Source organism: Patagioenas fasciata, chromosome Z, assembly GCF_037038585.1.
Source record: "Patagioenas fasciata isolate bPatFas1 chromosome Z, bPatFas1.hap1, whole genome shotgun sequence".
Taxonomy (NCBI): domain Eukaryota; kingdom Metazoa; phylum Chordata; class Aves; order Columbiformes; family Columbidae; genus Patagioenas; species Patagioenas fasciata.
Window position 1 is genome coordinate 75,405,739 of NC_092560.1, and position 15,580 is coordinate 75,421,318.

At 41.9% G+C, this 15,580-nt stretch overlaps 1 protein-coding gene across 7 annotated transcripts in view; it reads right to left on the reverse strand.

Moving 5' to 3' along the window:
- UNC13B (unc-13 homolog B) overlaps positions 1 to 15,580 on the reverse strand; it is a 222,614-nt gene that overhangs the window by 81,357 nt on the left and 125,677 nt on the right. For all 7 annotated transcript variants that reach the window (XM_065860354.2, XM_065860353.2, XM_065860351.2 and 4 more), the window contains 4 exons: positions 10,182 to 10,228; positions 5,438 to 5,516; positions 3,660 to 3,734; positions 2,937 to 3,156 (listed from right to left, as the gene is read on the reverse strand). In XM_065860354.2, the coding sequence (XP_065716426.1) occupies positions 2,937 to 3,156; positions 3,660 to 3,734; positions 5,438 to 5,516; positions 10,182 to 10,228 (421 nt within the window). The remainder of the gene's footprint in view (positions 1 to 2,936; positions 3,157 to 3,659; positions 3,735 to 5,437; positions 5,517 to 10,181; positions 10,229 to 15,580) is intronic.

The window sequence follows — 15,580 nt, forward strand, 5'->3', positions numbered from 1 at the left end:
TACTCTCAGTGTTTCTTCTCTGTTTCTTCAGCTCTTCATGCTGAAGTATCTTGTGTTTACATTTTTAAGGGAAACGTGCAAAGCAAACATCTGCAATCCCGAGAATAAAATAACAAGTTCTTATCTAATGCTTTGCCATATATGAAAAGTAGAGTCATTTCCAGTTGTTGCTTTGGCTCCATAGAAAAGTGCAAACTACTGCCATCATCACATCCCACAGTCCATTGCATAAGCTTATTAAATTCCAGAGATTAGAAAACCTGCCCCCGTGGTTATTCTTCAGAGGCTGTTCCACAGACTCCCAGTTCTCGTCATTGAAGTTGTCTTCTACTGCCACCTTCAATTTACTTACAGCAAATTTATTCCGTTTTTCCTTTTGTAAACAGTAAGCTTAAACAGACCATCTTCCTCCCTGCTGCGTATCTTCCTCTTCCCCAGCATAGATCAGGCATAAACAGGTTCAAACAAGGATTAAACCAATTCAAAGAGCCATAACTGCCAGTTACTAAACACAGCATCTGCTGCTCAGAAAAGCTTTAAGACACGGATAGCTGCAAGAGTAAACCAGAGCCACAGGAGCTCTACACACATCTTACAACTTCGCCTTGGGTCCCAGAACATCCCTTTAGAAACTTTCTATTGGACAGACCCAGTGTGGCTATTTTTACCTTTTTGAAACAAGACTGTTCTGTGCTTCTCCTGGCCCACGCTTTTCTTTCAGAAGTTTAACAAACTCACACTTTCCTCTCTCGAGACATTCTCATATTTTCCCCATAACCATTGAAATCTCACCAGTACCCATCCCAGTATGAAGTGTCCCTTCTTGAACATGGATAGCCACAGCTGTCCTCTGCAGAAATATGTCCTCTTAGACACTAGCTATTTCTTAAATTTAGTTTTTCTTCTGTTGTTTTTGACTTTCAAAACTATTTGTTTCAAAACTGTGTGTTTTGCTGCTGCTGGTGTGAATCTAATTTTCTTCTGCTCTCCATTTTATTTTCCCCATACTGAAATACCACAACTCCACTGCCTTATTATAACTTCTTGAACAGGCATCTGAATCAAGCCTGGATGCATGTATCAGCATCTTTTCACCTCAAATACTGAAAATTACCAGCCAGTAGAGGGTTTTGGCGAACTCCAGAAAGTTCTCCTCAGTCTAACTGATCCTGTACCTCAGGTTTTGTCAGAAAACTGAGTTATGGCTTAATTCCGTTCTCCCGAACCAAATGCAACACAGCAGCTTTTGCGTAGTCACAAAATGGTCCCAACAAAGCAAAGGTGTCGATGATGCAATTGCTCAAATGCTATGAACTGTAAAGATCACCTCTGACATGCATTTGCACTAAGTCTGTTCATACTTCACAAACTTTTCTGATTCCTTAGACCTAGTCCATCAAGCTGGAATGCCAAGAAAATAAAGAGTGAACAAAAACAGCCCCACCTTCCTACTCAAGTTTTAACACATGTGGCAGAAATATCTAATCCATTTAGACTAAGACATTTTGCTCTCAAGCAGGAACATACATTTGAGACCAAATTAAGAAACTGTTTTACAAGCAAATAAAAATAACCAGACCAAGCCAGATACCTAAATTAAAATCTTCTATCCTTCTTTTTCTTCTCTTTAATCAAGTTCCTTTTAAACATCTTGATTGTTTGTGTAAGGTTTCACAGATTCCACAAAGTCACAGCTCAAAGAAGAGCTCTTCTTTGAAGAGAGGGATTAGTTTTTGAACACTGAACAAAAAATAAACAGAAATGCTAGCAGGAAGGTGAAATACTGCCCATACACTCAAAGAACACCATTTGACCCATCATCTGTGCTGGTTCAGCCCTGGGCTTCTACAGTGATTCGGCCATGAGACCCTACTGTTAAAAAGACAAAATGCCTTGTCAGTCTGCACTTTGTACAGAGTATCTGAGCTAAGTCCATGCACTCCACGCCTTAAGCAGGAATCCAGTGCTGCTCTGAAGAGCTTCAGAACCAGAGTAAAACAGGCTGGTGGTTGAAAACAAGAAACTGGACTGGGATACCAGGGCAGAAGAGATAGAATGGAAGTCAGAACATCCAGCCTAGTACCCTATTCACCCAGCCCACTGCCACTCTTCCATGCAGGATATGTTAGCAAACACACCACCTCAGCTGACACTGAGAGGTTAAACAAGTTACACAGGTTAAAAAAAATTTATATATATAGATACATATATATATATACACACATACATATATATATATTTGAAAGAGTCAAAAATTAAACCTGCTTTTAAAGCACATCAAGCACTATGTTGCAAAGAAGTTCTGCTGTGTCAGTGGAGCTGTTTGTGTCCACAGGGTGATGAGGACAGGTTTAGACCAGTGGCACCTTTTCAGAACACACGCAGTCGTTAAGAAGGATAAGGAATTACTGGAGGTAGTCCAGCAGCAGGTTATGAAGATGATTAGGGGCACAGAGCACCTTTCTTATGAAGAGAGACTGAGAGCGCTGGGTCTGTTCAGCCTGGAAAAGAGAAGGCTGAGAGGGGATCTCATCAGTGTTTCTAAATGTATCAACGGTGGGCATCAAGAGGATGGACCAGATTCTTTTCAGTGGTGCCCAACAACAGGATGAGGGGCAATGGGTACAGACTGAAGCACTGGAGGAGAAACTTCTTTACTCTGAGGGTGCCAGAGCCCTGGAACAGGCTGCCCAGAGAGGCTGTGGAGTCTCCTTCTCTGGTGACATTCAAACCCACCTGGACACATTCCTTTGTGCTCTGCTCTGGTGAACCTGCTTTAGCAGGTGGGTTGGACTGGATGATCTCCAGAGATCCCTTCCAACCCCAACCATTCTGTGGTTCTGTGATCTTCTCTGACCACTGAGGTATCCCCTATATATTTAGGAAAGTTCTGGTAACGCTTTTGGAACAGCCGCAATCCTCTGACCGCTACTCACTCTGTAAGCAGTCGGCGTTCAGCAGGTCTTGGCACTTCTCATGGCACTTGACTCCACACTCCCCGCAGCGCATTCCCTGCCGCGCGATGCCCCACAGCAGCCCCTCGCACTCGTAGCAGTAGGTAGGAGTTGTGGCTGTCCACACTTCAAAGTTGTGCGGGGTTGTACAAGAGATGGGGTAAATTAAGGCTTGCAAGGTCTTCTTGTAGACATGAGATTTCTGAAAGGCAAGAGCACATGTAAACCAACATCCAAGAAGGTGACTGAACCTATATTTGCTGGTTGACAAATGAGTTTTAAGGGAAAAGGCATGAGCAGTGCAATAAATCTACATACTAAACATAGCCAAATTTATCAAACTTTTACAAGCAGCAGCAGAGGACACCCTTCCAAAAACGTTTCTCTGGGGATTTAAAAAAGTAGAGGAGATGGAAGAAAAGAATTAAGGTTTGTGGATGAGGAATATCCTGCAACGAGCAAGTTTCACACACTGTCCCCCATGGCAGATAGCACAGAAGGAAATGGTAAGATTACATTTTTCAGGATCATATTGACACATTAAATGTTATTTTTTATATGTTTGGTTTCTTTAAACAAATGATACAAGATGCTTTGCATCTATATTTTTAGATATCTGTGAAGCTGGCTCTGCATCTGAGAGTGCCAAATTCCCTTAATTTGCTTACTAAAACTAAACAGGAGCCAAGCAACCCTCCCACTTACCAGCTCTTCATCTTTGAGAGATGTTCTAGTGGCCATTGCTGAGGTAATTCCGGCTTTCCGGGACTGAACCAGTGACTAAGAAGGAAGAAAGATTGTTATTCACCATCAATATTCAGAAACGCATTGGCATAACACACCCAGGGATGTGACCAAGGGGACTCTGTCATGTCAGACACTAAATCGGCAGCCTATTAAATCCAATGGGTTTCTTAAATCATAGCTCACATCTCAGAAGAGTCAAATGCATACTCTGAAAGGTCTCCAACTTGTTTCCATCTGCCCACAACCAGTCTTACGCTGGTAAATTTTTATTTATCTGGTAAGAACTGTCACTGGAATCCAGGTTCACATCTCCACTTCTATGTTCTTGTAACGGTAACTATGTCATTGACTAAGGTCACTACCTGGCACTCAGTCTTCTATATTTAACTTCATTCATATCCAAAAGGAGATTATTTAATGAGTTTTACATTGTACACAAAAGCCCCAAATGTCACATTGAAATGGCTACAAATAAATGGGATAAAAAAAAAGAAGAGAGTGGGTTGGGAGCACAGGTTTGAATGTGCAGATGTAGCACATTCATCGGCCATCACTGAACAGAATGAACAGCACTTTCCCCTCAAAACTGCCTCTTCCACACCACAGTGCAGTTCTGCAGCCCTGGACAGCACAGGGCCTCTGCAGCACCTCGCATTGGCATACAAAGGATTCCTACAGCAAGCACTCCAGTTAGATGAAGGCAGAGAAGAAAATTAAAGCTAGCAACATCTGCTTTGAAATCAAACTCTGTCAGGAACCTTCATTTATGCTCTGTTTAATGCTGTTGGAAGAGAGATTGGAAAAGTTCATTCCAGCAGTGATGGAGCAGGACAGAGCGGTGGACACGCATGCAATGCAATATTGCAGGTTCAAAATAAAAAGCAAAAAAGTGGAGAGAAAATAGGGTAAAATAATTTCTGTTTCTGGTAAAGATGTGGTGGATAGTCTCTAGGTCCACTTACCATGGCCTGTGAAGAGAGAAAATGTAAGCATACAAAGGAAGTAACACAAGTTAATGCCATTATCGCAAAGATTTAAGATACAAGCAGTTAGTAAGACACATATTAAGCTTTACATGCATAAGCTGGCAAAGAGAACTGCATGCACCTTTTCACAGGAATTACAGGATACAGAAACTTTGGTCTTTCAGCTGTTACAGCATTTCTCCCAAGTATGAAATTGCTACATGTACTGAACACAGACAACAGAAAGCCATTTGTCCCACTGAAGCCTTATTTCACTGTATCGCACAAGCATATGAAACTTGTCCTCATCACTCTCTTGGTTCTTGTGCAGAAGCCTACTGGCAATGTTGCAAATTGATTTAAAAACCCAAGCACATATGCTCGTTTATCTGTCCTCTGAAATTCCAACCTTCTGGTAAGATGCCAAACCTCACATGGACATTATAACTTTCCCTAAAGTAGGTGATTTTTAGGAAAACATTTGAAAATAATGCAGGCCTAAAAATAATCAAGTATTCTGTGTAGAATAAAAACGAAAAATAACATGAAAAATATCTTATTTCTGCCAAATAAATGAAACTGTCTGCAAAACCATCGCTCATTCTTACTCAGATTTTTCCAAGTAGAACTTCTGATCCTTTAATGTAAGAACTAATTTAACAAAACAGGAAACTTTCAGCTTCTTGAAGTGACAACGAACATTACCATATGTCAAAAAGAAAAGCCACTTGCATTAATGGCTGTGTGGCAAAAGGAAAACAAATCTCTTACCAGATCACTGACAAGTGGAATTGGCTTTTTTTTGCGTAGATCGGGCATGCTATCAATGCCATAGAGACCACCTGCAGGCCTGGAAATTCAGGAGGAAAAAAAAGAAGATTAAAAATCTCACCAGCACTGAGAGAGACAGTATAGAGATGACCTAAAAGTTTGCTTAAAACATCCGTCTCCTTGCTAATATCATAGTCAATGACAACAGGAAGAAATGGTTCACTGAAAATGCAACTTAACAATAAACTGAAGTTATTAAGAGTGAAAAAAGGTAATTCTCCCACTCTCAGTTCTGAGCAAGCTCATAGTGGACCAGGCACGGCCTTGCAGAGCACCCAAAGCTCCAGAGTCACTGCTGCCAGGGCGGTGGGTGAGGGTGGCCTCAGCACCACCGCTTCTGTGGGGCACAGATTTGGCAAAAATACTTACCCAACAGGAGAACGAGAGCTCTGTGGCAGCAATTCACAAGTGGTTTAGCCTGTGGGGACTGAGCCACACATCTCTGCTTTCAGGAGAACCTTATTTTCCTCAGGGAGAGCTCAGTTTATAGTTTACTACTGGCATTGAGTGCCATGGTAGGAAAGACTTTGGAAACATGAGAACATCTTGTTTCCAGTCCTTCTCCATCCCCTTTCTTTCCATTTAATTAATTTAGGGTTGTGGGGGTGAGGAAGGGCATGCTTTACTAGAGAAAATAAAATCAAATGGAAGATTACACTTGAAGTGTAAAGTTAATGCTAAAAGCTGTTAAGTGTTCATCTTCTTCACATGCAACAATCCAGATGTTCCTGCCGGGTGTTGGTGGTTTGGAGGGAGCATGGCAGAGTGGATAAGCTCAAGGGCAGAACGTGGCTACCCGTCATCTGATTCTAGGCTAAAACATGCTTAATCCTGACCCTCAAGGTCCATACACTTATTAGGAAAAAACTCATATCTGAGGAGAAAAGAGATTAATTTTTATTTCTATAAAAGGGACTGTTTTTGGTGCTTGGAATTTCAAGCCATGCAGACACCACATACAACAGCTGCCATTTACTGGTGGAAGTGGCAATGGAGCAGAAAAAGTCATTACCCCAGCAACACTTGGAGCCTGCAGAAATAAAGCACTATAACCTGCTTCCTTCACGATGACACCAGCCTGAATAATTGTAACTGGATCCTGCCATGCACTGGTAACACCGCACGGATTTAAGCCTGTGCATGAAGAAGGTCTGTTAATTCAGCTTAAGGGCCCCATGTAAATCACCCACATTCATCTGTAACTTGCTGCTTTTTGCTATGGTTGGAAACTGAGCACACATTTCTCTGCTATGGCTGTTTAGCCTGGAGAAAAGGAGGCTGAGGGGAGACCTCATCACTCTCTACAACTACCCAAAAGGAGGGTGCAGCACAGAGGGTGTTGGTCTCTTCTCCCAAGTAACAAGTGACAGGATGAGAGGAAATGGCCTCAAGTTGTTCCATGGGAGGTTTAGATTGGATATCAGGAAAAACAAAAAATCTTTATGGAAAGGGTTGTCAGGCATTGGAACAGGCTGCCCAGGGCAGTGATGGAGTCACCATCCCTGGAGGGGTTTAAAAGGCATTCAGACGAGGTTCTTAGGGACATGGTTTAGTGCCAGAGTTATGTTATGGTTGGACTCGATAATCGTGAGGGTCTCTTCCAACCGAAACGATTCTGTGATTCTATGATCCTATGATGTTGCACCCTTCATTTTTGTTCTGAACTGAAGAACCGACCTGCGATGTGGCTCCCTCCCCCCCTGCAGCGACCACCCAGCCCACCAGGCAAAACCCAGAGCGCCCATCAGCGCTTCACTCAACCTCCCCACCTCCACGCTGCCCTCATACCTCGCTAACACTAAGAACATGGTTCCTGAAGCCTTCTTCTTGGCTACAAAGACTGTAAATGAACCTTCTGCCTCCTTAGCTATTCATTTTCACCCCATACTGTGCCAGCTTAAACCTTTTTGCTGTTGTGTGATAAATCATCTGGCACTTTTAACTGATTTTACTGATTTGGCACACCCCACCCAGGTGAATTGCTTTTATTACAGAAAAATCCAACCCACATCAAGAAATAAGGAATATCTGCATAAAGTGTTTGTACTATCAAAACTCAGTACGGTCTTGCGGGGATTAAACATGGAATTTCATCTGCTGTCCTGATGTTACAAACTCTTTCTGATACTCATGATACTGTTTTGGAGTAAAACAGGTGTCATACAAGACTACTCAGATGATGCCAAGAACTCGGGCATTATTTAAATCACAATACAGTCTTACTGGTAAGTTTTGTGTCAAAAATTTGTGTCGAATCATTTGAATTATGAAAGCATATGCAAAATAGAAAGGGAGAGTCTGTAAGTTGAAAAGATGAAACAAAATGGTCACAAGTAAAAATCCAGAGTTAATGCTCCAGCTAAAATTCAATTACACAGCTGGGAATTCACACTTTTCTACACAGCTTCCAATGATTATTTTTTTTTTCTAATTGAATTGAAAGCAAACTGTGAGTATAAACAAGTTATTGTGCTGGAGAAACATGTCTAGTTAAAACCTAGTTTATTGTAAAATAGTTATGGTAGACTGAGGTTTATGATAGAACCAGCTGTAAGCCAGACTGACGGACAAAAAGACTATCTGAAAGGTGCTTGTATTTGCCACTGAAGAGAGGTATCCTATTATAGTGCCCACACAGACAGATGACCTGCTTTTAGCCTGTTAATAATAAAAAAAGGAAAAATTCAGCAACTATTCTTAATTTACAAAGTTATTCCACTTGTTGTGCTTTCAGCTACCTCAGTCTCTTTATTAAAGTAAAATCTCTAATTTGCTTAGGAAAATTACAGTGTTTATATAAGCAGAAGTACCGACAGTACCTCAAGTATGCACACTGTAGCTTTATGTGTAATAGGGGAACTCTCCTCTGCAATGCATCTAATATTTATAGCATTATTATGGAGTTCTGTCTTGAGAAGTGAATAGCATTTTTGTATGAGATGATTTGCACTAATAAGGTATATAGATATGAGATATTACACCCAGAGACTGATCCATAAAACCAATTGTACTTTTTTTTGAAGCTATCTCTCCAGAACCAGTGATTACAGACAGGGAGCTACCTTTAGCATTATGCTAAAAAGTGCAAATAGCTTGAAGCATGTATTCATCTTTTAATAGAAGTTTTATCACACAGACGCTTACATTAAATCTTGAAAATTTAAGCAAGCCAAGTTGGTTTGCAGTGACAGAAAATGATTACTTCCTTCAAAGGACACCACTCCTCTAATCTTCACATGAAAGAACTCCAAACACAAGTGCTTTAACAAACTTTGTGGCTAATCAGCCACAGTGAGGCTAACGGTGGAATTAAAGGTTCCCCACTCACAACCACCTCTTCTGGAGACCCTTTGCATAGGGGGATACAGTGAACAAGCCAAATGTTTTTCAAAACTACATGAACCAGTCTGTTCTGTTATAGCTCAAATAGAAAGGGAAGAAAATTACAGAGAAGAGCAAACATTTCCTTGAATTGACAAAACACACTTTTTAGTATTTCGGGACTGCAGGTGTACTCATCTTTCAGACCTGGAAATAATTTTATGTGCAGGAACCAATAAACTCAGCACGTTGTCTCCTTGTTAAAGCAGGAAAAGGTGCTGTTTATGGTCAGATTAAACCACTGTCTTCTGCTCCTGTAATTGCCACTTCTCCAGCAGTCTGCTCAGCAAAGCCCCGGGCTCCTCAGGGCAGCGTGGGGTTACCAGTTGGCCCCACACATCCACGGGTGTGGAAGATGCTTTGTGGGAATACCAACATCGCAGAACAACGGCTCCAAAAGCAGAAAGCCACGTAAGGAAGCCTCTGATTTAAGATTGCATTTTATGGGGGAAGCTTCCTAAAGTAGGGTGAGAATTAACTTAGGCATGTAGCAAGCCAACCTCTTGCTGAGATTTCAGGGCAAATTTGCTGCCACGCCAGCTCCTAACGAGCACACCACCACCAAGCTGTATCACCCTAATCACCTGCCTAGCAGCTTGTAAAATGTGTCATTGTCTTTTTTTTTTCCTCCCAGAGAGGATTCTAGGGAAGCTACCATGCTGGTGCCTATTATGCAGAGTGTCACGATAGAATTACACACAATCAAAATCTGTCTGCTTCATTTGCTGCAAGTAGCGCATTGCAGAGAGAATGCACGGTCTCTTGCTCTCACCTGTGCAAAAGAGGCATGATAATCAGTGCTTTAAAAATTACAAACTGCAATGATTTCCAGAGTTACTGCAGTTTTGACTGCTACACTGACTGCAGAAATCATTGCAAAGATGATTCTTCTAAGAGCAAAACACAATCTTTCTGAGCTACTCTTTCCCTTCCCTCATGCCATCAGTGACTGATTCACGAAAGAGGATCCCATCCAGACCACCTGTAGTGTTCAGCAAGGATTATTTAATACTACTGCCGTAAGCACTTGCCACCATCACATGAGACAACATATATTGCAGCTATAACTTTATTCTTAACCACAGACCTCCTGAAGAGCTGCACAGCCCACCTCCAGCTGCCTAAAAGGAGACTCTGAAGCAGAACAGCAGCCTGGGCCTAAGTGCGGCATGATCACTTGATTCTTCCTGGAAATAGCCATTAAAACCATCAGAAGTGCTGCTTCTACCTACGTTGAACTGCAGACCTCAAAGTGCGCTGTAATTATAAACACAGGGAAACAAGGTCTCAAAATTCCACTTACCCTCCTTTGAGCCAGGGAGGTTTTGACGGATCAGCCTCATCTTGACCCTTAAACCAGGGAAGGGAAAAGAACAACATGAAATTAGTTACTGAGAATATCAGAAGAAGTATTCAGGTTATATTCTGAGGAAAGGATAACAGACAACACTGCATGCAGGCAAATGCATACAGAAACTTATTCAAGCACCTCCAACAACCAGCACATCAGGACAAGTCATACAGACACAGACAAGCTATGTGATTTCACTGAACACCTAGAACCAGAAGAGCCTGTTCAGTGCACCCCTTCTTTCAAAAGACAGGCTCAAAGGCCAGTTTTTCAGTTTTTTCTCCCCAACCCAACAAAAGCATGAGTTACAAGAGAGCTACTGTTACTGCAGGTCACCACTTACAGGATCATGGTCATAATGAGGTTGTTATAAATTAAAAGCACCTGTATGAAATGCACAAATGACTGATCAGTGTTAAACTTTGCACAAATATTTGTGAGGTTTGCTCAAGGTCAAATGCAAAGACTCCTTAGCCCTCTAAGCAGGGAGGTCCCATTGCAGCTCTAGTCATCCATATACATCCATCTACGGGTGTCAAGCAAGGGCTATCACTTGCAAGATGACTGCAGATGAACTGGGATCTCACAGTATGATGGAAAACACCACAGACTGCAATATGAGGACTCATACTCATGAATTCAAACCATGTTCTTGTCTTCATATTAAGAGTGTATTTATAGAGTTATGTTTCTGAAAATCTTCAGTGTACTGGTTAGAGCTGTGGAGTGTTTAAACACTTGCAGTGTACCTGGAGAAAACAAAAGGTTTTGGATAAGGGGGAAATGGATTACACTATAACTGGAAACCTTTTGTTCCAGCTTCATACATTCTCCTACGCTCCCTGAAAGAAAAGCTGGTTTCAAACAGGAGTAAACTAGACATGCTGCTAACAGCTAACACTCCAACCTCCTATCATTATGTGTGCTAAGAGTATACAGAGACTGTAACATGCACACAGCGGAAAACAATGTAGTTTCAGCCACAGGACTTGCAACCTGGGAATCACCACAAAGTAAAGAGCTATCTGTCAGGAAATCAGCTCCAGTTTTATGCCAGGTAAAAGAGCACAGCCCCAAAAGGAGGACTGATTTATTTTGTCCAGTGCTTTGGATGAGCTGTGCAACTTCAGGTGTTCACAGGTGACGTACAAGGTATGCCAAGAAGAGCAGAAACAATCAGTGAAAATGAGTTTGTATTTGAGGCCCCAAATTGCACAGCAGCGAAACTCCAAACTTTTTATCACTTATTCCTACAAATCCAGGGCTTGGCAAATCTGAATGGACACTCCAGGTTTCCTATGTAATCATGCAGGCCTGTAGAGCAGGCAGGAACCCAAGCCCACGGTCCAGAGAAGATTTAACAACAACCAGATCCTTCAGAGCACACAAATGAGGACATCTTCACCTTTGCTTTTGGACACATAAAAGAGCTGTGGGCAGACAGCAATCTTAAAATAGAACATAATTTTATACTGGACTGAGCATGACACAAGTCGGTTCATCTGTACCGAATGACAAAAAATGACAAACACAAACACAACAACATTTACTGGTAAAAGGAATTAGTGCAACAGGTTTTTCAATCAGTTTATCTGAGAAACTCTAAATGTAAGAGGCCAATATTTGAGACATTAACTAGATGACAAATAGTGCAGGCAATACTGCAGCCAGGAGACTGCAAGAGTGTCCAGAACCCTTTTTGGGGGAAGAAGATCCAGGGAAGGATGTTATTGAACTGAGCAATAACCTTTTCCTACAGGCAGCCACAAGTCAACAGAGAATGCTGGGGAGTGTGGATGCAGGGAAGGGCAGCAAGAGCCATCAGGAAACAAATCTCCATCATCTCCCACATTTTGCAACATGCCAAGTAAAAATTGACAAGAGTCCAGACAAACTGCACTTCTGTTCATTTATCTTAATTCATTTTGCCAACCCTTTTAGACTTGCAAATAAAAAAGAAAACAAGAGAAGAGCTTCTCTAGGGTCAATATTAAAAACCATCTGGGTACAACAGCACAAAACAGAAGGAAGAGCTTTCAGTGACAATATTGATGCAGGGGCAAGGCAGGTGATGGCTGCGTGGAAACAGGAGTCATCACCTGCTGAAAGCAAAGTAAAGAGGTAATTTGCTCCAGGCAGCATTCTCCCTGAGAAAATGCCCAGAGAACCAGCACCTGACATCCATCAAATGAGGGCTGATGACTTAATACTGTAGAAGGGACAATGCAATACCCACAGCTAAGGTGTGTGGGGGAAGGAGGAAAATGTGATCTAGACTAGCATTATTGTCTTCAATGGCTTGAAAGGCTTCAGAGCAAACATGAAGGAAACAATTAAAATGGAGGCAACTGGAAAACTTGAAAAATATCATATAGGGAACACCAGTTTTTGAAAGCACCTTTTGTTTGACAAAGCAACTATTTTTCTTCAGACCATAGAATGAATTATCAACCGAATTTTCATTTCAATAAACAACTTTTGATGCAATGCCATGTGACGTTAACGCGGCCGGATGAGCGGGGAAGGAGTAGGGAGCTTTGAGGTGGGTAAACAAGTAACTGTTGCTGCGCCAGCCATGGACAACGCAATAAGGAAGCTGGTGGGAGTAAGTAGGATCTGCTGATAAAATCTGCTGATGACAAACACCGGAGAATCACTGATACAGAACTCAGATGCCCAGCGAAAGAAACGCTGTTGGTCAAGATTGCACCAACGAAGGATTAAATGTAGTACGAATAGCAAGGTCAGAGCCCCAGAGCTTGCTGTGAATTTGACTGCATGCAAGGTGTTCCTCTGTGGAGAAACAGAGGTGACAATGGACTTGAGTTCCAGTCATCACATGAGCCACCCTGATACAGCCAGGTAAGGAGAGAGCAACTTCAATAGAGTATGTCCAGTGAAACGTCTTCATAGAAACAAAAGCATAAATACCACTGCACTGCGCTGCCAAGACTCTCTCAGAAAGGTGTATATAATCTTTTCACTCTATATCAAAATTAAAGAATTCACACAGGAAAATGGCAAAAGCAGCATGAGGATGGAAACACAATTCTGCAGGACAAGAACAGGACAGCTTGCTTATGGCAGAAAAAGAACCTTTTTCTATGCTATTCAGTAGACAGCAGAACATACTGGACAGAAGAACTGCCGCTAAATACAAACAGAAGATGAAAATTCAAAGGTGTCTGACCATGACAGTTGTGTAGTAGCCTGCCAAGAGGAGAAGCAGACACCAAACCTAACCACTTTCAAAGAAGGAAACTGTGCACTAAGGCCACCATATCACACAGTGGCAGAGGGCTGGGAGTCACCAAGGAGACCTCTGCAGTCCCTTGTTGGACTGACATACGCACTCAAAGAACCAGAGGCTGTAGTACCTACAAGTGTTGGTATGAGGGTTAACAGGGTCCAGACACCTCTGGGAGTGCCAGTTAAAGTAATCCATCGTTTACACTGCTGTGGGTAGGAACACTTCATGCATCCATCTTCATTCAAAGAAAGCAAATGGCAATGCCATCTAGATGGGTTTGCTGCATCTGGGGAGCTTCCCACCCTCTGAAGGCAGCAGTTGCAGCAGGACACAGGAGGACTCCAGCAGCTGCTCTGGGTCTTGTCGCCAGCCACAGATCTGCTGGAGCTGAGCCCATGACAACAGCCTGGCTCGCTCACAGCCTGGGCAAGCGGAGGAAACAACAGGCAGAATCACAGAATGTCAGGGATTGGAAGGGACATCAAAAGACCATCTAGTCTGATTCCCCCTGCCAGAGCACTGTGAGGGGTTCTAGCCCTGTCCTTCCCAAAACAAATAGGAAAGCAAGGGGCAAGTAGGCACGTTTAACATCTGGTCACCCACACACTGCTTATCACAGAAAGCGTTTTGCTTCACTTCTCCGCACAGCTCTGCTGCTCGACCTCTCCCGTAAAGCAGCCAGACCAGGCTGGATCTGAGTTTGTATTCATTTGTTTTTTTAATCTCCAGTAAGCACACAAAGCAGCACTGAAAAGATGGAGAAGCAAACATGTAAACAAAACAGCCCAACACACCTCTAAGCAATTTTCTTTTTTTAATGCTGATGGAGGGCAGTTTTACAACTACTGTCCAACAAACACCTTCAGCTGGGAAAGTGCTTGTCACCCCTAGAAATGCAATATATTCATTCACAGTAAAGCACGCTGCCATCAGTTGCTGAAAGGTCCTTTCCAAGTAGTTAAAGTTCCTTATCAACCAAGAACCAGTTAGCAAAATAATGCACAGATTTAATACTCTGGATTAAACAAGTCGACAGACACGATCATTTAAGGCACAGTATTCAGTCACAGGGAAAGCAAAGTTAAGTGAACCCTAACAAGGAAACCAACAGGAGTTTTGCTCACTCAACAAAAGCAGGAGCTAGCCTTACAAGTAATTTGAGAAGTTATTTAACCAAGCTGCAGTTTGTGAATTTCACAGTTTACGTCACACACAATAAGATGTTTCAATGGACAGAACAACTACATACTTCTGTAGAAGAGAAAGTCCATAGAATGGACAGAGAAGCATATTACAAAAAAGGAAGAACATCCTCAGATCTGCTAGCCCTCTCCATATAAATGCATCTTTCCACATAAAAGGCTTTCTAACCATGTTACTTTCCATCACATGTAAGCATCATCTAGCACATTATCCTCTTAGATAAAAAACACATGCAAAACATGGAAAGCTGCTTTATTTAATCATATAAAGAAAAAAAAAAAAAGAGACTTTTTATTTGTTTTGATCATCATTCTAACTTGTTGTCAAATACCATGCTTCATTATTAAACCTCAAAGGTCTCAATTTAGCTATAGATTAATCTGAAACAGGCTAAAACAAAGAGAAACTGCTTCACTGTCTAAATTAAACTTCTGGTCATATCTAATTAGACCATCTCTTCAAGGGTATTAGCAGAATCAGAATGAACTAAATCATCCCATGTAAACTAGAGGGTCTCATGGTTCAGTGTCTTCAATGACTCAAGTATTCTACATTTTACAATTAATTCAAAGCTGCAAGAAGAGAAAGGATTATTTAAATTCACTGTATTCTGCAACAATATCAATTTAAATAATGACCGAAGAGCCCGCAAGGAAGCTCCTTCCACCTGATGTATCTTCCAGTACCAGTTTTCCAGATGCCAGATGAGCAGCTTAAAGGGGGCTGCAGCGTTTTCCAACTGAACCCAGAAAAAGACAGAATTTGACACCGACATTTGACATTGGATACCTCTGCATTCCTGACAAAGCATTAATGGGCAGGCATTTACAGTAAGAATGAAACAAAACCACCAATACATGAGCCAATAAAGCTTAGAAATGCAAATTTGTCAAACTTA